Source organism: Saccoglossus kowalevskii, chromosome 12 (assembly GCF_978046115.1).
Source record: "Saccoglossus kowalevskii chromosome 12, keSacKowa6.1, whole genome shotgun sequence".
Classification (NCBI taxonomy): domain Eukaryota; kingdom Metazoa; phylum Hemichordata; class Enteropneusta; family Harrimaniidae; genus Saccoglossus; species Saccoglossus kowalevskii.
This window is the reverse complement of record NC_140652.1, coordinates 27,094,866-27,120,429: the sequence shown is the minus strand read 5'-3', so window position 1 is coordinate 27,120,429 and position 25,564 is coordinate 27,094,866. Positions and strand designations below refer to the sequence as shown.

The following is a 25,564-nucleotide window of genomic DNA, read 5'->3' as shown; positions in this document are numbered from 1 at the left end:
ATATAATTCCATTAGTTATCAACTCCTCGTCGGGAAATGACAGATATTGTTATGCCCACACGGCCAGCGGGCGTCTGTTTACCGATTAATACACAGTCCTTTCCATTGCAATAATGAGCAACATATTAGCAGCCCTTTCAAACAGCGGAACATTTATAACAAACAAACAAACGGACAAACCTCTTAGTTGTCACTTGACGATTTCGTGACACTTGAGTCACAAGAGTTGCAGCTTTACTGTCAATGAAACTAAACTGCTAATGGGAAGTGCAATCGCCCAGAGTGCCCAGAACATTGCCTATCAACACATCAAAGAAGGGTCTGGTCATTATTCCAGTATAGGAAGGAGTACGGCCTTTGTTCAGCTTCGGGGACTCGTTTCCATTTACCACCAGCTCGTATGCAAGTACGATATCTCCCAGTGAACTGTGAGAGATGCAGCAAATAGTTTCGAAGAAGAATGACAGAACACTCCGTGTCTCTAAACACCAACACTTTATGTTCATTGACCATGCCCTCAGCAGTACAGAGTTCTAGTAAATTTCGCACACAACTCCCACTAGTGGCTGTCAATATTTTTCCATCTTGCCTCAATTTGGCATGACAATCTTTCCTACTATTTCTTTCGCGTACTACAACGACTTACTGTCCAAGAATGTAGCGCCCGGACTGATTTTGAAAATGTGATTGATTCCTGTTTTGTAAAACAAAATGTTCTGCCTTGTTGACTACAACTGTGAAACTGCCTCTCATGTTGTATACATTGTTAAAACAAAGCATTAATCGTCCGTTCACAGTCTGATGCCGTATTTATATATATTTTCCAGAAAACCTTGCACTACAGGGAACTGCAACCCAGATTTCTACTGCTTTCCTTGGGAATGCTAGTTTGGCTATTGATGGGAATGATGATCCTAGTTACTACCATAGAAGTTGTAGTCATACCGGATTAAGAGAGAACAGTTGGTGGAAAGTTGATTTGGGAAACAGCTATTGGATATCGGAAGTTGTGATAACAAATCGAGTGGGTTGCTGTTGTAAGTAAATGTTATTCATACATTAATTTGCTTTGTTTTAATTTTTAATGTTTTCAAGTTAAACTTCGAAATATTCTACTAACACGACATTTGTGAACTTCCATTTTTTTTATAAACAAAACATTAGAAGTAGTGCAACCAGACTTTGAAATAAAAAACATCGTCTTCTTATGTGCAAATGTTAGTTATTCAGGTTCCAAAGAATGTATGTATGAATTGCTGGATGCATGCTGCGTGTTCCATCTGTAGAACATAATAATAGTATAGTACACATATTGTATGATTATTTCCAGACCTGATTAGATTGTGGTGTACATCTGTGCATGCTAATAATGTAATTTGCCTAAACCAAAAACCAAACAGGAATAGCCATAATATTCATGTTCATTTTTTTTATCAATGTAACCATTATAACATTGTCATCTACCCACTTCTTGCGCTTATTTTGTAGTTTCAGGTAGTATTTACGGTTCACCTTAGCGAGAGATATTTTGGCTATGATTGCTTATTAATCGTATCCAATATGAGAATTTTTACAAAACTCTTTCACGTATCCACTTCTTGGCCGAAAACCATATGCTACGTTTAAATTTACTTAATATTCATTACATCTAAATCTTAACATAATTTATGTGTATATTTCAGCTGAGAGAATCGATGGAGCAGTGGTAACAATTGGTGACAATTGTGATTCAAGCCTGAACGAGCAATGTGGTGATCAAGTAGACTGGGATGCAAACACATATGATGTGAAGATTCCATTTGAATGTCATCTCAGAGGGCGATATGTTGGTGTAACACTGAGAGATCACACCAACTGGTTACAACTGTGTGAAGTGGAAATCTATAGCAATTAATTATAATCTTTAATTAATTAATTATAATTAATTATAATACATTACATTATAATGAAATTATATATAATGAAATAAAATTTGTAGTGACACACAGCAGAATATTTTTTTCAATTTCATCATCTTTTGTCATACTTCGTCCTATCTTACCATATTGTTTTATTAGTGTTAAAAAGACTAATCAATTTAAAGCGCGTACCTCAAACTTCGTGATCGCGGAAGTGTGGAAACGGGATGTTAATGGAATGTTCTTTGTTTACATGCGATATCACGTTACTTAGTGTGGTGTTGGCGCATACACCGTTCAGGAATGTCATTTGAATAATGTTTAGCTTTTTACTAAATGTGTCACCAATACGCACATGTTTAGCCATATTCCCTCAAGATCACCTGTTTAGATTGAGGAATGTTGGCATAGCAAAAATGTTATTCATCGACACAATATCCTAAGTACATAATATAATTCCATTAGTTATCAACTCCTCGTCGGGAAATTACAGATATTGTTATGCCCACACGGCCAGCGGGCGTCTGTTTACTGATTAATACACCGTCCTTTCCATTGCAATAATGAGAAACATATTAGCAACCCTTTCAAACAGCGGAACATTTATAACAAACGGACAAACCTCTTAGTGGTCACTTGACGATTTCGTGACACTTGAGTCACAAAAGTTGCAGCTTTACTGTCAATGAAACTAAACTGCGAATGGGAAGTGCAATCGCCCAGAGTGCCCAGAACATTGCCTATCAACACATCAAAGATGGGTCTGGTCATTATTCCAGTATAGGAAGGAGTACGGACCTCTGTTCAGCTTCGGGGACTCGTTTCCATGTACCACCAGCTCGTATGCAAGTACGATTTCTTCCAGTGAACTATGGGAGATGCAGCAAATAGTTTCGAAGAAGAATGGCAGAACACCCAGTGTCTCTAAACACCAACACTTTATTGACCATGCCCTCAGCAGTACAGAATTCTAGTTCTGCTACCTGCTTATAAAGAACACGTCCCGTAATTTCAAGAGCTGACAAATGTGTGCAGGATGACAATGGTGTGTGTTGGCGGTATGATAATGGGAGGTGTCAGGGAATCTAGTGAGAAGGGTAAATTTCGCACACAAATCTCACTAGTGGCTGTCAATATTTTTCCCATCTTGCCTCAATTTGGCATGACAATCTTTCCTACTATTTAATAGTATTCATTGATTGAGGATTTAATGAAATTGAACAATGAATTTCCAGGAACAGGCATAAACATCCATTTCACACTATTTTTTGAACAAAAATGTCATGTTTTGACTGAGAGACCCCTTTAATAGATGTTGACATTTTCTTTATCAACATATGGAATTATTGTACATGACCTAGATGTAAAGTTTGAATGCAATTTGTCAATGCATTGTCAATAATAGGCATATAATTTTGTTCAAAATTCACTTCTTGAGCAACTGTAAATATAAATAGAAAACAAACAAGGCTGTGATGAATCTTGAACCTCCTATAGTTGGTACCAAATGATGCCATCAAGTTCACATTACTTTCACCGAGTGATTAATTGGGATTCATAGAACATGATACTTGATCAACCATCAACAAGCACACTGGTGCCATCAAGTTCACATTACTTTCAGTGGTCATGTACAATTTTTTACCATCAAGTTCACATTACTTTCACTGATTGGTTAATTAGGATTCATGGAACACTGCTTGAAAAATAATCAACATGCACATTGTTGAGCCTAAAAAACAATATTATTCCTTTTTTCATAAAAATGGTCGCCATTTCACTGAAATCCAAAATTAAAAACATTTAACCCATCATATCACAGTCCCAGTTAGTTTTCAAATTGAAGATATAAAGCTTTGTTTATAGTAATATAGTTGGAACACAAACATGTCAGAAGTATGGATTCAGAAGATGATGCTCGATTATGATGATTTTTTACATTAAAATGATTTACATCCTGTATCTGATCGTCAAATGAGTCCTTTTCCATATTGAGAAATATTGCTCTGGAACAGCATTATTTAAAACAAAATGGCCACCAGTTGGCCATTTTGAATACATCTATATATCTATAACTTATAACTAACAATGATGTGCATCAGTTACCCACTATGTGTGATGTCAATGCCAAGTTTGAATGAAATCGGTCAAGGCATGTCCAAGAAATGGTTGAATTTTGTTAGTTTTCGATGAAAATGACTATTTTGGCTAAATTTTAATGAAATCGAGAAATAACTGAAAACAACTTTTAACCCATTATATCTTACCTTTGTACAAATATGTACAATCATCTCTGTAAAATGAGCAGGACACACTAAAAAACTACCTGCATCAGTAACCCACCATGACTGGTGTCAATGCCAAGTTTGAATGAAATTGGTCAAGGCATGTCAAAGAAACAATTAATGAAATGTCCAAATGTTGATATGGGACAAAAATGGCCAATCAAAGGTCAACCAAATAAAAAATAAATAGATGTGCACATGTCTCCCATTATGGCTTGTCTTTGTACCAGCTTTGGCTTTCGCCAGTTTTGCTGAGCGAAAAGAAATTTTCACCAGATCTTTGTCATACACCCAGGAGTGGACTGATATTGACTTGCACTGGCTTTGAGGTGAAAACATGAAACTTCCCCAATTTGTAGTTCTGGATAGAGAAACACACGAGTGACATTTAAATCCTGTGATTTGACAATTCTACGCAGATGAGCTCTACCTATAGGCAAATTTTCTTACATCATCCAAATGCATGCATAATTAAGAGGAAGGCTGCGCGTTCAGCCTATAGCAGTTCTTCAGACCTTACAGCATTTTCCTTGAAATGACTTTGACATTTTCGCAGGTGCAATACATTAAGTCATTGTATACTAGACAATCAATCATACACAATACATATATAACAAAAAATAACATTCAATGTTTTAATTTAACAGACATCAGTCATTACAAAATTTCAAACTAATGTGATCGAACGTTAGAAAACTGCATAGTTATGTAATTTGTACCCATAGTAACCTTTCTTGTAATCAATCACTTGAATCATGTATTTATAAGAGTAATAATAATAATTAATATATATTTATTTATTTATAGTTATCTGTATATCGTAAATTATGTTAAGTGTATTATATACAGAAACATAAAAAATCGTCATCTTGGAATTCAGAGCGATGTATTTTTTTCCCTCAATTTTAGTTCTCGAAAATTACTTTTGTTAAAGAAAAAAAAATGTTCCGAGGAACTGATTTTTTTTTCAAATAGACAAAGCAAAAGGCAAGAAAATATTGGAAGGCATTCATCTATTATGCTATTCAACCTGGCGAACTGCAACTGCAAACTGTTTTTTTTTTTACATTTCTGCCAACAGTGTGCACATACATGACAGAAGATGCTGTCATGTATGTGAACACTTGCTCTGTGATCTACTGTAACCATGTTGCCTATAAGTTGTTTTATTACCAGGAACAAATAATCACAACGCCATTATTTTATCTTGGATTGGAACGATTAGTTCTTGTTAATCACTGCTAATATGCAGACACCAAAGCTGCTTCTGTAAGTCTAATCAAAAAAGCTTTCTAAATAAAAGAAATGTTGAATTTTGAAAGAAAAGAAATAATATACATGTAAAGTAGTAACATTACATCTAAAATTAAATTCAGAAATCAAGTTTCTTTAAAAATAACAACATAGGATTGTGTAAAATTAACATCTATAAATTACATTGCACAGTTATTAAAAAAATAATCTGAATTTTGCAGATGGCAAGGCGGTTATGTGAACCATCGGCATAACAAGAACATATTTAACATCACAACAATTTATAACACTGTCGTACAATTTAGTAGCATTTTACAAATTACCTAATGGCGAGTCAGGCTCGCGAGACCAAATCAATACATGCATTCAACTCGTATTTGGTGGAAGTGTAAAGCTGCTATAAATATGTATGCACAGTACAAATCATGTATTGTTTTAGTGATCACATAGTGATTTTAGAATTATAAACAAATCAGATTAGATTAGTCTTCACTGAATATGAGTTTTGTAATGATTCAGAGGGAAGTTTCATTCTTTAACAAAGCAGATTGGTAGATAATATTCAACAATTTCTACATGAAACAATTTTCCATTTTAACAAAGCATCGGAATTGGTTATACAAAATATATATCAAGGTTATTATCTTCTGACAATTATATGTACAAACATGAAATGTTACTTAGCCTGCTTGACTCAAAAAATGTCTTCACTCATATAAGCAGTGTGTGGATTTACGGTAAATTATTCTATAATATACATGTAAATTTTTACATCAATTGCATCATACATTAAAATAATCACTTTAAATATTGCTGCTGGCTGGTAATATAAAAGCACAAATATGAAAAAAAAAAAACTCAAATGAAAGATAAGGAAATAACTATTGATAAAATAAATAGAAAAGCATGTCAAAGACAGCACTGCTGCCATACCCATGTCTGGTACAAGCAGATCTGAAATGTGTGTAGACGACATAAATAGGAAATTATTGACCATATGATTCGGTTGAAAAATGCTAGCTATGACTAGTCATTGGTTCCAGTACAAATTCAAAGATCTCCAGTATAAATTGTGTCTTGATGTTCATTGACCAAAATGTTTCACATTTAGTCAAAAGTACTGCACCTCCCTTTAATGGAAGCACAACATTAAACTACTGTAGAATAAATTATTTTCGCTTGGTAATTATTTTCCATACAAAACACCCAAAAAGTCTTTTCAGTGAAAATTATTTCCAGCTAAAAAAATATTTTACAGTAACATAGCATATGGCCTTGGTTAAATGTTTATTAAGTCATCATTGCATGTATGTGATTCTAATGAAAAAAAAGCTTTCATGCATAAAACTCCATTTTGTGAACAAATGTGAAAAAATATTATCAACAATTGTATTTTTCATCTGTGCAAAAAACAAGAAGAACATTGATCACATCCTGTTTCATGTTCTTTGGTGTCAGTTCAAGGTTCACATCAAATGAATATAATTCAGATCAGGACTATGATTTTCAGATAGTGGATTTTGTCCTCAATAATGTTGATGCCTTAAGTTTAAAAAGTATTTCTAGCAATCATGTCAGTTTTCTGAAATTATCAGTAAATATATTATGGAATGGTAAGCTTAGTGCTAAACTGAAATTTATAAACAGGCATTGCATTATGCCATCAGTTTGAATAATTAGCTATTTAAAGCCACCATAAAAGAATACTGCCCTGGAATTAATTAGAAGTATAGGTTATAGAATGAACCTTTAAAAGGTTATGCAACAAGCAAGTCAAGTAATATCAAAACCATGTATGCAGTGCTTGTCATTGCATCGCTACAAGGATGTAACTACAGATATGTGTAGACCTGGCCATTTTTGTTTATCATATTAATAAAGTGCACTCAAAGTTAGTGAGCAAGTGGTAGGTGCAGACATTTCAAGAAATGTCTGTAAATGCAATCAGTGGAGTAACACTGGATAGTGTTTACAAAATTATTAATGAAGGTCGATTGGGAATCAAAGACCTGTAGCACCACTGTTGAATTACACAACTGTATCTATCAATGTGAACACATTACTTTTCAATATACTAGTTGGTTAATGTATAAGATAAACCCAGACATGTTCAAGTCACTGTCTGAGAACTGTTTCCTAACTTTCCTTGAACAATACATAATGGCATCACAGCCAATATGTATTGCATGGAAGGTACACTAGTGTCACAGTTGTGCGAACAGATTTTATGAAACCACCATTGCATATGCTGGATTCAGGTAATGTCTTCTTCAAGAGACTTCATTAAAGTTATCTAAACAAGGAATGGCTTCAACACACAGAGGTATACAAATCTTTTAGATGCCTAACCAGAATGCCTAACGATGTTAGTAATTTTTAAAATGTTTACTTCACCATTTCCAAAACTCAGATTTGGCCCTGAGTTTAGGATCCATTCAACTTCAAAGTTTCATTAAAATGGACTGCGTCAGTTACTCTGTAATATTTTTATATTTCCAGCATTCAGTCATGCTTCTTCCTTATATCCAATCTAACATCTCTGGACAAAAAACAATGCCTCAAAATTCAATGATTTTATTCTGTTAACAAAGACAAATTGATTACCAACCAGTGCTTATCATCCACATTATATTGACTGTTAACTTGCGCTGATTGGGTTGGAAACCAAAAGACTCACTCAAAAAAGACTGCTAAGACAAGACTTTACTGTGGAGGTGGTGCTTGATGTCTTAAATCCGTGAATGGTCCAAATAATTCTCCAAAAGATGTCCAGGAAAGGGGGATACTATTTTTTGATCCGCATTGCACAGGGAGGAGAACTACCATGATCAAGAAGACTGCAACAATGAATACAATGGTAGAAATAGTTACACGAAGAAATTTACTTCTTGGATTGTTTTCTGACGGCCACCACCACAATTTTTTCTCTGATGATTCAATCCTGTAAACAAGAAAACATATTAAAGGTTGAAGACTTTTGAAAAGTTTATGAGGTAATCACATATAAACAATAGATCAATAGTTGTCACCAATGTTTGTCATTAAGTCCAAAAAGTCGTTGGGCTACAGGGTCTGATAGTTTCTGTTTATCTACATTGAATATAATAAATTTAGCTAACAAATTATACAACACTGACAAGTAGTAGCTGATTTGATTTATGATTTGTTACCAACAAAAATTTAAAAAAAGAAATGCATATTACATTATACGGATTATTTTTTTGGTTATCATGTGAACAATTTTTTTGATTGACCAATTTTTTTTTCAACATTTCGTGACGTCTGTTTTGGAACCAAATTAATTGAGAGATAAGCATATAAAATGCAAATTTTTTAGGTATTTTTTGGTTAATTATGGCCGCCAGTCAGCCATTTTTATCTGCACAAAAAAATATCTGGAGCATATGTATACTATCATGTATCAACTAAGAACCAAGTTTGGAGGAAATCAGTCCATGAACTTTTGAGATACTGGAATAAACGTAACCCAATCCATAAGCCCTGGACTGTGTTCAATAAAGAGTTAATAATAACATCCACAGACTTTGTGTGAACATGCATTCTACACAACCTCCGATACACACATAAGGATTTCCACTTACTCTTCATCTTCCAAGTCAAGTTCAGCATTGTCCATCAACTCTTCTAAGTTGTCACAAAATACTCTCTGTTGTTCTCGAAGATCTGTAATCTCTTTGGACACTTGGCACCTAACACCTTGTTCAAATCTAAAACACAAAACAAACATGCAAATTATGCTTTGTCACCAGATTGCTAATCATTTTGGAAGCCTACAAAACTCAAAACTTCTGGTGTTACTGAAAAATCTGTCCTAATCCAATCACAATGCACTATATGCTTATATGCGTCATCAACAGTACATTAAAATAAAGTATGACTGTTCTAAATCTGCATTGGTTCACAACTATGTTATAAGCTTTTCATAGGCTTTAAATGTCTAAATTAGGCTGAAATGACAACATTATTATGGCAAATTAGCTACTTAAAAAGCAGACAGGTCTGCTGCTTTCCATATTTGGTCAAAATCTGCTCATAAATCTTGCTTACACAGGAATACCAAACTCATTACCTCCCTTGTGTGCTTTGCATACCCAGAAGCTAACTACCTCGGTATTTGTTTTTATCTCTGAATAATAGGTTTCTCTTATTGTGATTTTAGCCCTCTGATGTCAGTTTCTTCATTTCTGTTTTGATGCAAATGATGCTATTATGAAAATTATGGTCACTGATGGTCTAATGACAGCTTTCTAATGACCTGCTACTTATTTTTAAAAGCCAACTTTTGTGTGGCTTACACTTTAATATTTCCGGCAGGATGGCCAAGATGTGGTTTTGGGTACTGATTGGTGCTACCACGGTTACTAAAAAAGACGGTTAGGAAACGCCATTGTTAAAAGGTGTGAATCTGCCTAATCCCTCAAGGATGTGTGTCGCGCTGTGTATGCCCTCTATTGCTTGAGATTTCAAGGTCCACCATTATGTTTCATTTTTGTGTCGATCACTTGATGTTCCGCGAATTTGAAATTTTAAGCTCGTTTTCGATAGAATATCCACGTTTAGTGAACAAACTCTACGAAGAACCACACGTACATTTCGGATGAGTACTCTTTGTGACTGTGAAAACATTCAGAATCGAGAATCGTCATTTATCGTTTTCACTGTTGTCATGAGAGTAAGCTTGGGTCCCGGTAGAAAAGTGAAAAAAATTCTAACCCCTAAGTCACTATTTTAAAATACATTATATTATAAAAAATACTACCAAATGATTTTTTAGTATACTACTGTGCGTACTTATGAAGGTTGTGTGCGATTGGGGGGCTTATTAGAGTTATTTTTGTCGTTTTGCTTTCGCGTCACTGTATCAGCCATTTTGTTCAAAGTCGTAACACTTTTTTGTAGACGCCGTAGAAATTGTTGAAAATGTATTCAACATTTTCCGCCAATTTCATAAAATGCCTGTTTAATTGTTCTTGTCTGTCCTTGTTTCAGTTTTTTTGGAAAATTTTTCATGTTGCAATATTTGCACGTTAAATGTGGTTTTAGTCAACGTTACAATTTTTGAACACATTGAACTGTCGGTACAACTTTCTAGCAGTCTCTTCGCCAAATCAATTTTTCGAACCCTTTTTAACCGTTCTTAATTTCAATATTTGGTCTGCTTACATGCATTTTGTAGAGCATGGGCGGGTCATTTCAGTTATCTTATCGCATACTTTGTTATTTCCAACAAAATGTACGTGGTATCATGGCTCCTCATTAAAACTTTCGCCTGGCTGAAATATAAACACTTGTATGGTTTCTTTGACGTCTTTTTTTCTGATCATATTTTGTTGGTTTTTTTATTTCAGTTTTCTGCCGATCTTGTTATTTAGAAACAAAAATGCCATACACGACAGGCAAATTTGTTTTGAGTTTAAATCGAGCGACAGGTTTTGTCAGGATTCACTGTAACAACTTACACTTTAGTATTACTGAAAGTATCAACAGAGACACAATAAAAAGGCGTGCAGTTGTTGATTGCAATGAACTCGGGGGGAAAATGACGTCATATTTGCGTGATTTCCTTTCTACATTTTATGTTAATGATTTATCACAGATTAGTACGCCTTTTGTTTCAAATGTTTACCCGCGACACGCATCCAATGAAAAGAACATGATTCGTTTCCTAACCGTCTTTTTTAGTAACTGTGGTGCTACTGTGTGCAGGCAATTGTGGCTTTTTTGTTCCTGGGTGTGAATATGCAAATTGATCTCTGTTCATTGTTGTATGGTCAAAATGGTTTTATACTGCCTCACAAAATGCACAAAGATAACAGTATTTTAGGAATTTCAGTATGATTTGTGATTTATTGCTAAACTTCTGGTTTATAAAATAATTTTGGAATTGATTTTAAGCAAATTTGTTTATATGAATATAGTGCACCGAGAAGCCACAGTCACACTGACCGAGAGTTAATTAGAATGACCTGGATTTCAGTCTCGGGCAATACAGAGACTAATATTATATAATAATATACATGTATATGCATATTTGTGTACAGGCAGTGGCTTTACAGTATTTTGGAGACTACCATACATTTCCATTTTTTCCCCTTTTACTCAAAAAAAGAAATACATCACTGTAATGATGAAGCACTTACCCTTTCTGGAATATATCTTCTTCTTTCTGGTCAGATTTCTTCTTGTCAACTAATGACGAAGGTGATGCTGGGGGTGATTGACTATTACTTCTTCTTACAGCACTTGTTGCTGTACCAAAACTAATCCTTTGTCTTGGTGAAGTTGAACTAGAAGAGCATGGCAAAAGCATGTTTTGTACATTTATTTTTTAAGTTGCTGTTTGTTATTCTGCACAATGTACATTAATTAATTTATATTAAAACTGAAAGTTGAATTGAGATTTTGGGGTTGGTGTATTAGGCCAAAAAAAAATTGTTTTGTTGCCCTCAGCGACCAACCGAAAAATATGAAATATCGGGTCACAATTTTTTTTTTTTTTTTAAATAAACCCAAATATTAAAAACTCATCATTTTAAGCAGTAAAAAAGTGTTTCCTCTAAAAATTAACTATCCCGGACTGTTGTTTGACCCCCAGGGTTCCTGTGGGGATAAGTGGCTACTTTGAACCTCCGGTTGATCTGTATTTCTCTTGAAACAAATCTGACTGACTGACCCAATTTTTAAATTTTCCGACTTGAGGGCAACATAATTTTTTTTTTTTTTTGGCCTTACAGTGTTTACCGGTATACCATTGGATATAAATTGGCGATTTTATAATTTCGTGATGGGGCTAATTTTTCATTAACTGTGAGATCTTGTGTAAAGATTTGATTTTAAACTTGAATTTTTTTTTTTTGTTACTACAATGTTGAAGGCCAATCTTTCAGATAAGAATATGGCGTTAGAATACATTTTCATTAAAATTAATATCATCAAATGCGTATAGCAAATTACTAGGCATGAAAATACTCAAAAATTATTTTAAATTTGTGTTTGTTGAATCTCACCCGATGTAATGATGGCAATACATCAATATATTAAGTTCCTTTGTCCTGTTTTACATTGGAATTTAAACATAACGTTGGATCTCACGGTGAACCGAAAATGGGCTGTTGACTGATGGAAAAAATCCATACAATAAACAGATAGAAATGAACATTTCAACATGGGAAAACTGTCCTTACTTGAAGTCTAAGGTGAAATAAATTATTGCATAGAACGAATGTCATGACATACCTTTTAGAAGAGCCATTCGAAACTCCTTCATCTTCTTCAGGAAGACTACTTTTTCTTTCTAATGACTGTTTAGCATCAGTTGCAACTGATGCCCTGCGAGCTCCCTGTAACAGCCCTGTCACTTTATTCCTTAGTGTTGTAGCAGCTATTGCCTGTGTAAATCTACCACGTGCATCCTGAACATAAACAGTGATGAATTTTCATTAGTTGACATGGTTGATTAAACAGCTTAAACATCAACAGTACTTACCTTATCCGAGTCTAATTATAAACACTACACAATATTCAATGTAGATGATGTGATACATTTGACTGCCGTGTCTGCTCCATTAGTAACCCATGTGCTTACATTTACAACATCAGTGTGACTATGGCCAAACACAGTTAATATTAGAATGATCCAGTATACAATAAATGCAACTGATGGTTTGCAAGCACTGAAGATGTACCTCTAATAGAGCAAATACAGTATATGTCTGTCACAGTTACAGCGAACACAAACAAGATTTGTAAAGTAACTTGAGAGGTTGAAGCATAAACAAATAAGATTCATACAGATGGTATAGTCACAACAATGTTAAAATATTAAAACAGACAACAACTTGGCCATAGTATGTACCTCGTCCCAAATCATGTAGCGCCAGGGAAGCGAGATTGTCACAAAATGTAGCAAATGGTTTTTATAACATTAAATCATTTGATAACACCAATAAGAAAGTAATATTGCAATGTTCATAGGAACTCTTCAAACTCCCTGTATGAATCTTGTTTGGGTCCATTGTAATTGACAGTACCGGTAAAAGTATTATTTGTGTGAATTACATAAATTATGTACTTTTAAATGCTTTACATTTAATACAAAACACGCAAGAAATGACAAAACATATACACAATAATATACAGCCCATACAACAGTTACATGAGATCATTATTGACAAAGGTTAAAATGTTTCTGAGATTTAAACATACTTCAATTTAACTATTACGATAGGTGACATAACCATCATGAAAAGTGTTCAGATTTCATGAAATTTTGTGCAAAAATACCTGCTACTGAAAGAGATACGAACAATCATACCATTAAAGATACACAGTTAAGAATATCAGTATTGTGAGTTGGGAAAGTACAGGGGTTTAGTAGGGATTAGGGATTGACAAAATCAAATGTGATCAAGTGGGGGAGAAATCAGATGTACTCAGCAGGGGAAATCAAAGGTATAGAGTGTGATAATTATAGATTATCAGAGAGGAGATATGGAGTATGAAAATGAAAGTTGTTCAATGGGGGGTCATTATAATTTTGTTGCATCTATAGGAAAATTTGAGTTTCTATCAGTCTATAGCAATGAAGAAAGTATTAAAAATGAGTACAAATAGTGGATAAGATAACATTATGTTTTTGATTTCACACTCAGAGTATTAAAAAGACACTGTGTATAAATTATCCTACAAGTCTGATTATATTGGTATCTGTGCCTTTTCAATGGATAGATTTGGTTGATTGTTCTGAACTTGGCTACCAAATTTTTTTGTTTTGGATTTAGTATTTCTCAAAATTGCATTTTACTTTCAGAATTTTTGTATCTTAAAGGGTTAAAATGATACGTGTTCAGTAGAGTAAATCAGGTATTGTAGTAGAAAGCACCAAAGGGGAAATTTTTAAAATTTGTATGTTAATATTACATTATGTTAGTAGATGAAAAACAAATGTTATTAGAATGAATAACGAATATTTTCAATGAAGTTTCTCATGAATTAAAGCAGCACAATACAACCAAATATATGGCAAATATGTGTATCATACATTAAGTAAACTGATACATTTTTTTTTTTTATTTTGACTAAGTGTCTTGCTATGAGTATTTAAAATATTTCAGGATGCAAAAATCTTTAAATAGGTTATTATTTCTTCTCTGAAGTGAGATTATAGATTTTGAAAAATATTGATGATAACACATATTTTATGAATGTGATGAATTTACATAAAATTAATATCAACATAATTATGAAAATATAATGAATCACCTCATCTAAACTAAGAGACGACTGTATATGATCAGATCTACCACGACTAATATGGCTGAAAGGAAGCTACAGATTGAAGGGAAGAAGCAAATTAAAAGTGGTTAGAATAGCAGGCAAGTAAAGGTGTTAATAAAACTGTGATAAATAATATATACTTGTAGAGATTTCTTAGGGAAATGCAGTTATAAAAACGTAGGAAAGATACACAAAACAAAAGTTTCACTCATACTCATACTCATATGCACAACTTATCTTTGCATACAACCTACAGGTACAGCAGTAGAACATGCTCAAAAACTATCATTCCATTTTGATTTGGGTACGTCTGTGACTCGCACTATTATAAAGTGAAAGACTTGAATGATACTGCCCTATATCAGACTCAATAAGCAAGTATCCAGATAATGTTGCATTCTGAAATATCACTCTTAAATATGAAATAAATCCATTCCACTTGAAATGTATCAGTCATTGCACACAGTACACAATTGAATTTTGTTCAAACAATGTAGTTCATACAGCACACGACTCTGTGGTCTTTTAAATTTAAACCACAAAATTATGATGTACAACTAAAGCAGAAAGCTTTTCGCACTATGTATGTAAAAAAAAAAAAAAAATGACATCACATATTCTTGCATTAGGGTCATACATTTATAACGTCTGTGTTGCTCTTTTATAGCAATCACATTGCTCATTGATCGCATGCAAATCGTGCATTTTATCACCTTTACATTGCATCTAGATATAGGATATATTCACTACTGCTACACTGGATATCAAAATGTTTTTTGCCTAAGCTATATGCTTGCCCATACCTTCCAGCTATTATAAAATATAAAATTAACATGGTTTAGCATGTCTATTCGATGAATGAGTAAATGTATAAATTCGTGACCCTTTAGCTAAAACGTATCATCAATGAACAGACACTATAAGTGAATTGGGTTCATGAGGTGATAAAAGAATTTTTTCAACCAAGCACTTAAACCTTGTGAACCATAAACAAGTTTGGATGAATTATCTAGCTTGTGCAGCCATAAAACAATGATACATGCATAAATGTTAGTAATTTCTCACCTCTTCTGTGTCGTCAGTTGTTAGTAATAATGTGCTATCAGATCTAGGTGATGATTGTACTATGAAAGGTGGTGATGCATAACATACGCTCTTACTACTCCTCAATGGGATGCGCTTTTTCCGTTGCTAAGCATGTTAAAAGTTTTCAACAAGGAATAAGTTGTTATTGAGTTATTATTCAACAAGTTTTTTTTTGTTTTCATAAAGTTTAAAGCCACGAAAAAATAATCCATTTGTAATATTATAAACCATAGTGTATCACTGATATCATTTTCCATTTAATAATTGATTTGTTAGAGAAATGCAAAATTCAAATGTGAATTTCATTTTGCTTTCTTCAACTGTACCAAGCAATTCTTCATAACAAGCAACCTGATGTTGGAAAATGCATTCAGACTAGTTTCAGAAAATAATGTGCCAAAAAAGTTTCTCATTAAATCATTCATATGGGCTGATAATATGTATACACTTAATTCTTCTTGTTGCGTGAAAGTATTTGCATTAATTTGGTGGGAAAACAAATTTTAAAAGTTTTGCCGATAATAAAATTTGTTTTGGCCAAAAGTTTGATCAACTTTTTTGGTAAAACCATTCTGTAAGCAAACTTGAGACTTCCATCTTAACTGAGCCAATGAGTACTAAATTAATATTATTATATGAATGATGTATAAATTGCCTTTTTCCTTAAAATCAAAGTCTTAGAATGTTTCCAAAATACATCAGAAAAATGTAACATAAACAGTCAATAATTAAAAGTTTTTGGTTTGCTCTACTAATATTGGTGCATAGGATTTCAAATGACAAATAAATGTGGTAAAAGTGAAACGAGTCATGATAGTGAATTAGATCAGTGTTCCCACCAATCATTTTCTTTTCATCTGAAAATTTTCAAAATTTCTCATTATTACTCAGTTCCTTAACTGTTTGTAGGCATGTAGAAGTTAGTTATATTAATGAGAGAAATTAATGGAAATAAAGGCCAATGAAAGTTGATTTCTGGATTTGCATTTGTTCCAAAAAATTTCTTATTTCTTTAGGATTTTCCATTTTATTGACCCTTTAAACACCATATTGTTTCATCAACAAATTTGACTGCAAAATTTTACAGTTTTTTATGTATTTTGTTTATACTTTTTTCATATTTTCATATTTCCAATTAGTCTTAATCAAAACTTCAGGAAAAGTATGAAAAGAGTTATTTATGCAGATTTATTTTGTGAAAAATAACAAACAGCAACTTTGGCATTCAAAGGGTTAACATGCCTTTTTAAATTAAAAATTGGGAAATTGAAGAATCAACTTACTTAGGCCTTAAATGTTCAAGGTGGAAGGGAGAAGGATATTAGTAAGTTGGTTTGTTAAGTCTCACCTCCATTAATTTGACAGGCAAATTATTTGAGAGGGCATCAATACTCATATTCGAATTCAGTGCTGGTCGACATGATGACTGTGACAGATAGTGGTAGTGATGACATGAGAGGAAATAAAATATTAGTAAAACTACATTATAAATAATGTTAATAATGAACGTGGAACTGGAGTACAGGCAGACAATCAATGCAATACTTTTTTAAACACTACTTTAGAAAATAATCAATAATGATGATCTAATATCTAATTTTAATTTTAATTAAATAGTTTTATAGAATAACTTCCAATAATTATTTTAAACTATCTGAAAGTAATAATCTGTTCTACTGAATATTTTATGAGAAGGTATAACAATTGCAAGTGATCGTAAATGTGTTTCATATATATATTATTGACAGTGTTCGGTCTGCAATATAATAATTATTGCCAAAGAATGTTTATTATAAGACAATTCACCAAGACGCAAAATTGTATGTGACAAGGGACCTTTTGAAATCAGCCATAGCAAAGTTGTGAAGCAGAAATCACAAATGTGCAACATTTTCAAAAATTATTATACGTTAGTTAAACGTTTTACGTAATCAAATCTTCATCAGACATCACTATACAGGCTTGCTGTATATAAATCATAATACAAAATTAAATAGTAGAATATTAATTCATTCAGGGACTATACTTGATATTTAACTTAAACTGTACTTTATAGTTACACAGTGGCAACAACTGTGACACTAACAATCACTTAGATTATGAAAACTTTTTAACATTATCACTATATCAACAAATTTTCAGTAATTACGCCATAACATGCAACTCAATCCATCAATTATTACACACATATACACAGTGTAGCAATGATACAAAGTCAGTTATATATATTAATATAGGGAGTAATGCTTATTTAGTATGTACAAATGTACAATCATACTGAACACTCGTCAACATATTAAGCAGCATAAGATCTATGATTTGATTTTCAGAAAATGCTGTAAATATACTAGGTTTGACATATCTAGATTTCAACCACACAACTTGATATGTTACAATATTAGCTTCATTTTTTTAGGCATCTACGTTATCTTTGAAAGTTTACACAATAAATAAATAAATAAATAAATAAATAAATAAATAAATAAATAAATAAGCTGCACATCTTGTAGAGTCTGCATTCATCAATTGATGATGAAGTCTTGCGTGCCCACATAGAATGCATGGGCACCAACAACACTACATGCATATTACATCACACAATAGAAATAGAAAGCTCTTGACGCTTCAAACAATGAAATGCAAATAGTTTATACGCATTTATATATGTGAACTGATGATATGTAAGGTGGACTGTAAACCGACCAAATGATCCATAGCTAGTAGCTGTCATGCATTGTATTTGTGAATGATTTGTGAATATGACTGGTTCAAGTAAAATGTTAACTGACATTCAACGAACAGTATTCAAAATTACCACAAATAACTCGTGAAGATGTGCTGTAAATGGACCTGCATGTTCTGTGTGAAATGTGGACAATGTTTATTGGTGTAAAAAACAAATACAAATGAAATACACAATGAAAGCAATGTGATGTATGAGCCATGAGTAAGAGTCCAGAGTAGGTAATAGCAGCCATAATTTGAAAGCAGTGTTCCATGTGAATAAAATGTAAAGAATTGCCCAATGTATAAATCAAACCAGTTAGAATGACAGAAGACATGGAACAGCAATATCATTACATAACACGATTCATTTAAAAATAAAGTGTGTATTCATTTTCACAAGTTTTTTTTTAATCTGAACTATCCATAGAACTTTTCTCATCTGTCATAGTTGATCATGCAAAATGTTATAACAGATTCAAACAGGTCTGCATTTTTTAGATTGATCTGGTCTATATTAAAAGACAATGGTTCATCAAGTAATATATGGTGTGATTGTATTTGTGTCAATGGAATGTAATCGTACTATGAACTGCACATAAAAAGCTGAGATCCCACAATGTGGAAGATTATGTTAAAGTTGAAATGAAGTGAAGACATGCAGTAATGGATGCGCAATTGTGAACAGCAGGCATTCTGTGCTCGGTGTTGGGGGAAAGTACTTACGGAGGAAGTGCCCTGTGAATTGGGTGTCCCAGCAAAGCCAAGAAATGTGGCAACGGACGCACGTCGTCTGGTACCCTACGCCCATCAATTGCGTCCAATTGATGATAAAGATGCAAAAGTGACGAAATATAAACAAGTAGAGAGAAGAGTATGTGGTCAGTAAGCTTACCAGCATGCTATTCCCAAGCATTAGTAATTCACCAATAAGATGGGGCTAAATATTTCTCATGAATAAATTCAGGTCATTGAACATTCTTCAGGTTGTGATCGATAATTCATACATTTTTAGGTCAGCCTAAAAAGCTCTTATAATTATGGTTTGAATGTGAATTTAAAACCAGCAACATTTGGTCAATACCAGCATAAGAGTCAAGCAATTTAAAACACTAGATGGACAAATAGTCATGAGAAATACAAGCCTTGCCATGTTGAGCAGCAAGTGTGCATGACTACCCAATACCTTACTTCACCAATGTAGTCTGAAGCACAAGTAATCCCCCATAATTGTCATTTAAAACATGCATTGCAAGGTGTGGTTCACTAATGTATGCATTACATGTACATACAGATCAGACACTAACATGCAGATACACTAAAACTAGTATGCTCTCACTAAATAGTTCACATTACACATTTCTGTACACATCACAATGTTATTGATATACATTTTTTTGTTTTTGTTTGTAAGACATAATGTGTACATAAGCTGTGCAACATAGGAATTATGTCTGCATACATTCTCTAATACACTACTACTACTACTAATAATCATGCATTATCTCTGTGCACCATCTCTGCACCACCCTAACACAATTATTTTGAAAGATATCCAAATAAGAGACTGCAATATTTGTTTCATGACACATTATTGGCCTAATATTATCCAATATGCATGGTGTTACAATAATCTATAATATATAGTCCAAAACCATGACAAAATAACTATAAACTAAAGCAGGTTTTCGTTGGCAGACAACTTAATAAACAATATGACAACAATTGTGTATGGGTAGTAAGGTGCTTCATGCAACTATAGTGAAGTGAATTTGAGTGTCATTTTTTTCAAAGAAGAATATTTATAAGGTTGTATTTAAGTCAATATATTTCAAAAATATTCCATAATAGAACAAGATTCTTTAATTATGTGTTTTAACATTAATAAATTCAAGTTTATATCGAACTTATATGTTCCTTCAAAAACTGAAATAATTAGTTGGTTATAGGGCATTATTATTTTTTTTAAAACATTATTTTCTGGTTTGGATATTGCAGTGTAATCTTGTATGAATTCCAAAAGTGTAGTTTATGGACATTCAAAGGTTTATAATGGTTTTGTATTCATCTATTAAGTTGTATAGAGAGCTAGAATGGAGTCGAAGTTCAGGTGAATTATTTATGTGAGTAAAAGTTAATGACAAGTTCAAGAGAATTTGTGTACATGCAGTGCAATGAGATCAATACCTCAGAATTGGGTTGGTGAGCCATAGAGATATGGAAGACTGGGGTTTTATACTGAAAAGAGGAGGCTATATGATATGAAAAACGGAATACATTCAATATTAGATCACAAAATCATGCAGCAATGACAGAACAAAGAAAAAGATTATGCATGCAGAGTATTATTTATAGAAATATTAAATATACACCACATTTTTCATGCACATTCACACTTAAAGGTTAAAATGTTTTGTATGTATTTGGGCATGCTACTGGGCTCATCGTTTGTTATTAAGAAGAACAGCACAGAGCACAGTTCGTTATGATAATTATATTTCATATGCATATAAGATGGCTTATTTATCACTTATTCACCTTTCCACAATGTTTTCATGCTGTTTTCTGTTCCGAATAAATTTCACACATTGGTTTTGACTTTCCAAATTGTTTTCACAAAAACTTTATCTGTTGGAATATTTACTAGCACTATGTCACTTGTCAGAGTTTTGAGGTGAGATGCATGTTATTGGTAAGAATAATGTGCATGGAACTCAGAGAAAGGTAAATTGGTGGTGTTGGTAATAAATTTGTAAGACTAGATGATTGTGTAAGATAGCTCTGCATGGTTGAGAAAAAAAGGGGTGACTGACATTGGTATTATTTGGTATTTCAAAAGGACACTAACAAATTATGGGGGGGTGCGCCCTTGTTAATCTGTTCAGGGAGAACACTGTATATAGATGAAAAATGACCATTTAACAAATTTGATTTACTTTAACAACTTAATAATTGAAGTGATGTAAGGAATCAAAGCCTTTTTCTGGATATCAATTCTCAAGCTGGTTACTTCCTCTTTATTAGACTATAATTTAATTTGAATTAAATGAACTATGCTCATTCTTCAGATGTGCGATTGCACTACACAATTTGGTCACAGACATTTTGTTTATATTTAAAATTCATGGTTAATGTCTATTTCTAAATTAACACATGTTGGTAGATTGAATAAAAGGGTAGTCTCTGCTGAAATTGTAGCTGAGAGTCAGATTATTTGAAGTTGAAAAAATGCCAATAAATGAAAATGCTAAATAATTAAATACAAGGCATAAGGCTGTGTTTGTTTTGATAGACATGCGTGGGATAAAGTAGAAATTATATGTAGTATCTAGTTGACCGGTGTATGTATAGTTTACTATACTTGTAGAAAGGGTAAAGGATATCATCTCCTTCCTCGCAAATAATGTAGATTTCCAACTTGAAGCACAAAGAGTTAGGAACAGTGTGGTGGAATAAATGTATAGAGAAGGTTTGCATTAGATTATGTTTATTTAAATTTACAAGCTTACCTTACTTCCTGCCAAGGACATTGACCTCTTGCTGAGTCGGCTATCATCTATTATGAATAAACAGCAAACAGCTATTAGTTATTGAATAAAAACAAAACAAAATGGCTTTAAAAAGTTACCATAGAGGGCGCTGTACCCACATAGTCATTGCAAAGTTTCATAAATGTTGCCATAGATGGCGCTAAGCAACTGATAATAAACTGAATTCATGATCCTAAAAAAAGATAAATTGAATGCATTACTGCCAAGTAAGTGAATGTGAGGAAGGATTATGACTATTTAACCTTGAGGCACAAGGGATATTGATTTGAAAACCACAATGTGCTTGCTATATGGAAAATTGAATATAAATTAAGCAAACAAGACAAGTGAGTATAGAATTGTTAAGCACTCAAAACATACTACTGACCTGAACATGGGTCTATAAAAATCACAAAATGCATGAAAAGTAATGTGTTTAAAAAGACATTAATTAAGTATCATAATTCATGTTAATTATGGAATGAGTAAGGCAACATGAAAATGAGCACAGGGTGTGAAGGAGGTAGGTTAATTTTATACAGCCTGAGTGAGCAAGGTACAGTCTTACAGGTGAGCATCAACTCAATCAAACCAGTAGTTATTAAAAAGTCAAACAGCAATTTTATTACCAAATATGAAAAAAAAAAAATTGATAAAATTAGAGAATTCAAAATATCTTCACTAAATGTCCAAATCTATTGGAGGAACACCCATAATCAGAGTAAAAGTTTTCAAGAAAAAGTCAAAAATATTTACCAAAAATTGCATTTTAAATTAAAATATTCATTAAAAATAGAGAATTTAAGATGTCACCATGAAACGATCAAATCTCAGAGGTCAACCAAATATGAACCACCAATACCAACAGCTCTGCCTGTCATCTTTGATGACGGTGTAGATAAAAAAAGCTGGGAAAGTTTTTTTTGAAAAATGGATTGTTCAAAGTTTACAAGCGCATACTCGGATAAATATATCATGTCATATATCCTGGAAATTATTGAACAATGACATCATACATACAGGAAATGACATGCAGACTAAACAGGTCGTTTACGTTCATTCAACTTATCAAATAAGGCTGAAAAATTGATCATGGTTTTTTCTACAAAATGATCACATATTGCTGATTTTATCAATTTTGGGGCTTTTTTATCAAGTGGAAAATAGTTTTTTTGAGAAAATGGTATGAAAAATTGACCTTTTGAAAAAAATTCAAAGAACTTGTAAAGTAAAACCAACTAACTACACACTTCTTGTTTAAACATTTTTTTTTCACCATGTACATATTAACAAAATTTTGAGATGGAATGAAACCGTAAAAACAGGTAACAGGTGCAAAAATCATCCTTTTCATGAGTAGTTTGGTGACAATAATTTTTTGTTTGGATTTTTTGAGCAATTGTATGAAACAAAGCTATATTTCTGAATGCGAGCCAACTACCTTAAGAAATGTAAACTATGCTAGTTGTTACATGATACACTATACATCTAGACTGTGACTAGGACATCCTGATTAGAAAAAGAACAGTGATTCAACAAGAATAGGACATTAAATCAACTAAATTTGAAACTTACCTTCAGATGCCCCTTGTCGATATAATACTTTATTTTCTAGTAAAATTTTTCTGTGAAAAGTGGAGAACACGAATTTATAAGCGACGATAGAGGTTATATTACTATACAACTTCAATGTTCATTTTCTCCAGGACATTTCTTAATGCGAATAATTTTTTTCCCATCTAATTCAAATTATCCCAAGGCCATTCATAAATACATGCTAATGACACTTTGTCTTCAGCAATTGACATACCATTTTGTCATTCATAATACTGACCAATGTCACTGAAAATGAGAACCTCAAATTATAAAAATATTTCAGAATCAATATCCATTATTTTACAGAACACAATTACCAAGTATTTACATTGTTCTGTATTTCCAACTTCTTATCAATTGACATCGCTCGTTGGAAAATGTGTAGCAGACTGTTGTGTTGTATAAACGTGAACAAAAACATAAATTCAGATCACATAAGATAATAATAAGCAACTTTACTTTGTGTCTTCCAGTTCACAATGTTCTTTCTCATAAAGTCTTTTCAAATTCTCGACATGGTTTAGCATCACTTCTACAGCTTGGTTCATTCTTCCCTCCTGCAAAAATAGTGACAAAAAATATACATTGAGTCACTGAGTCTTCAATACAGTGGCTGCTAAATATTTAGTGGACGTAACATCATTTTTCCCACTACAATTTTGGCACAACATTTTTATATATTTTATTTTCATAAGGTTTTTAGGTAATTCTGGACAAACTGCAAATAACTTTCCACTCTACACGTCTAGATCAAAATATGAATTATAGCGTGTTTTTTTTGTCAAATTGGTGACAAAAGTTGATTTTCGCACTCAACGAGTCAATGTTGTATGCCCTAGATTCAAATCAGTTGTAGCTTTTAATGTATCTATTGGTAGTCATGGCAAGTTTGAATGAAATCTGTCCAGTTATCTGAAAAAATGATCTACAGCCAATAACATTTGAGCTACGAATCATCATGCAAAACATGCACATACAACAAATAAATGTATTTATATACAATATACAGTATCGCTATCACTATATTTTTAAAAATACACATTCTTGTCCACGTTGCATTTTTAAAGAGACACTAAATGTGTTATACCGGATTACTGGCCAAAATAATACTTGTGGCACTCAATGGGATAACAACATTAATGGTATGTAACAGTAGCTACATAGCTAGAATATTATCTTTTTCACCAACAGATCCTTCTTTTCATCACAAAATAGTCCCGTTTATAGTCTGTAGTTGCCTTCAGAAGATTGGGACAAAAATGGCCTAATTTTCTGAGTAAAAAGTGAATTTTGTCTGTTGGCTCCAAAATTAGGCTTCATTTCCAGAAATACTGATTAGAAGAATATAAAGAAAATGTTCAGACAAATTTGAGAAAGAAAGTCTGGTGGTGAAAAAGATAAACCATTCATTTACATGGCATTGTCTATTAGCACAGGAATGCTTTGCTTATTCATTCAGCACCATAATTGTTATTGTGGCTCAGTGTCACATGAATTAAGTGTCCCTATTCAACATAATTCTAATCACATTGAACCATATTCAAATTTGTAAGTAATACATAACTGTCTATATACATAATTTAATTGATTGTAGTGTTTCAACTATATATTGTGCAATACACATGTATGTAACAAGTAACTGACAGAGGTACTTGCCTGTTGTACAGCACCATGTAGTTCGGATTTACTACAAAGCCGTGAGGCACTTTGTTGTATGACATCCACATGGTATTTAAGTTTATCAATTAAGTCTTTGGTTTTAACATCAACACAGAGAGGATTCAAATCCTTAAATAAAATAATTATTACCAAAGAAATTATATAAAAGCCCATGTATAATCCTACAGGCTAGCAATGGATCTACTGCCCAAGGATGTATACAGACTGTAACAGA

General features: G+C 32.8%; 2 protein-coding genes across 2 annotated transcripts in view; one reads left to right on the top strand and one right to left on the bottom strand.

Annotated features, from left to right (window-relative positions):
• The first annotated feature begins 260 nt into the window (after positions 1-260).
• Positions 261-1,894, top strand: LOC146735681 (fucolectin-like). The gene is made up of 3 exons (XM_085506003.1): positions 261-348; positions 828-1,037; positions 1,683-1,894. The coding sequence occupies exons 1-3, from the start codon at positions 261-263 to the stop codon at positions 1,892-1,894; spliced, it is 510 nt and encodes a 169-aa protein (XP_085362129.1).
• A 2,898-nt stretch (positions 1,895-4,792) lies between these two features.
• The window catches only part of LOC100379008 (uncharacterized), a 103,367-nt gene continuing 82,595 nt past the window's right edge, over positions 4,793-25,564 (bottom strand). Inside the window, exons 27-36 of the mRNA XM_085506544.1 lie at positions 25,327-25,458; positions 24,130-24,227; positions 23,650-23,699; positions 22,054-22,100; positions 17,169-17,246; positions 15,800-15,925; positions 12,695-12,870; positions 11,599-11,745; positions 9,040-9,165; positions 4,793-8,378 (exon numbers count right to left, since the gene is read on the bottom strand). Of these exons, the coding sequence (XP_085362670.1) occupies positions 8,141-8,378; positions 9,040-9,165; positions 11,599-11,745; positions 12,695-12,870; positions 15,800-15,925; positions 17,169-17,246; positions 22,054-22,100; positions 23,650-23,699; positions 24,130-24,227; positions 25,327-25,458 (1,218 nt within the window). The 3' untranslated portion in view covers positions 4,793-8,140. The remainder of the gene's footprint in view (positions 8,379-9,039; positions 9,166-11,598; positions 11,746-12,694; positions 12,871-15,799; positions 15,926-17,168; positions 17,247-22,053; positions 22,101-23,649; positions 23,700-24,129; positions 24,228-25,326; positions 25,459-25,564) is intronic.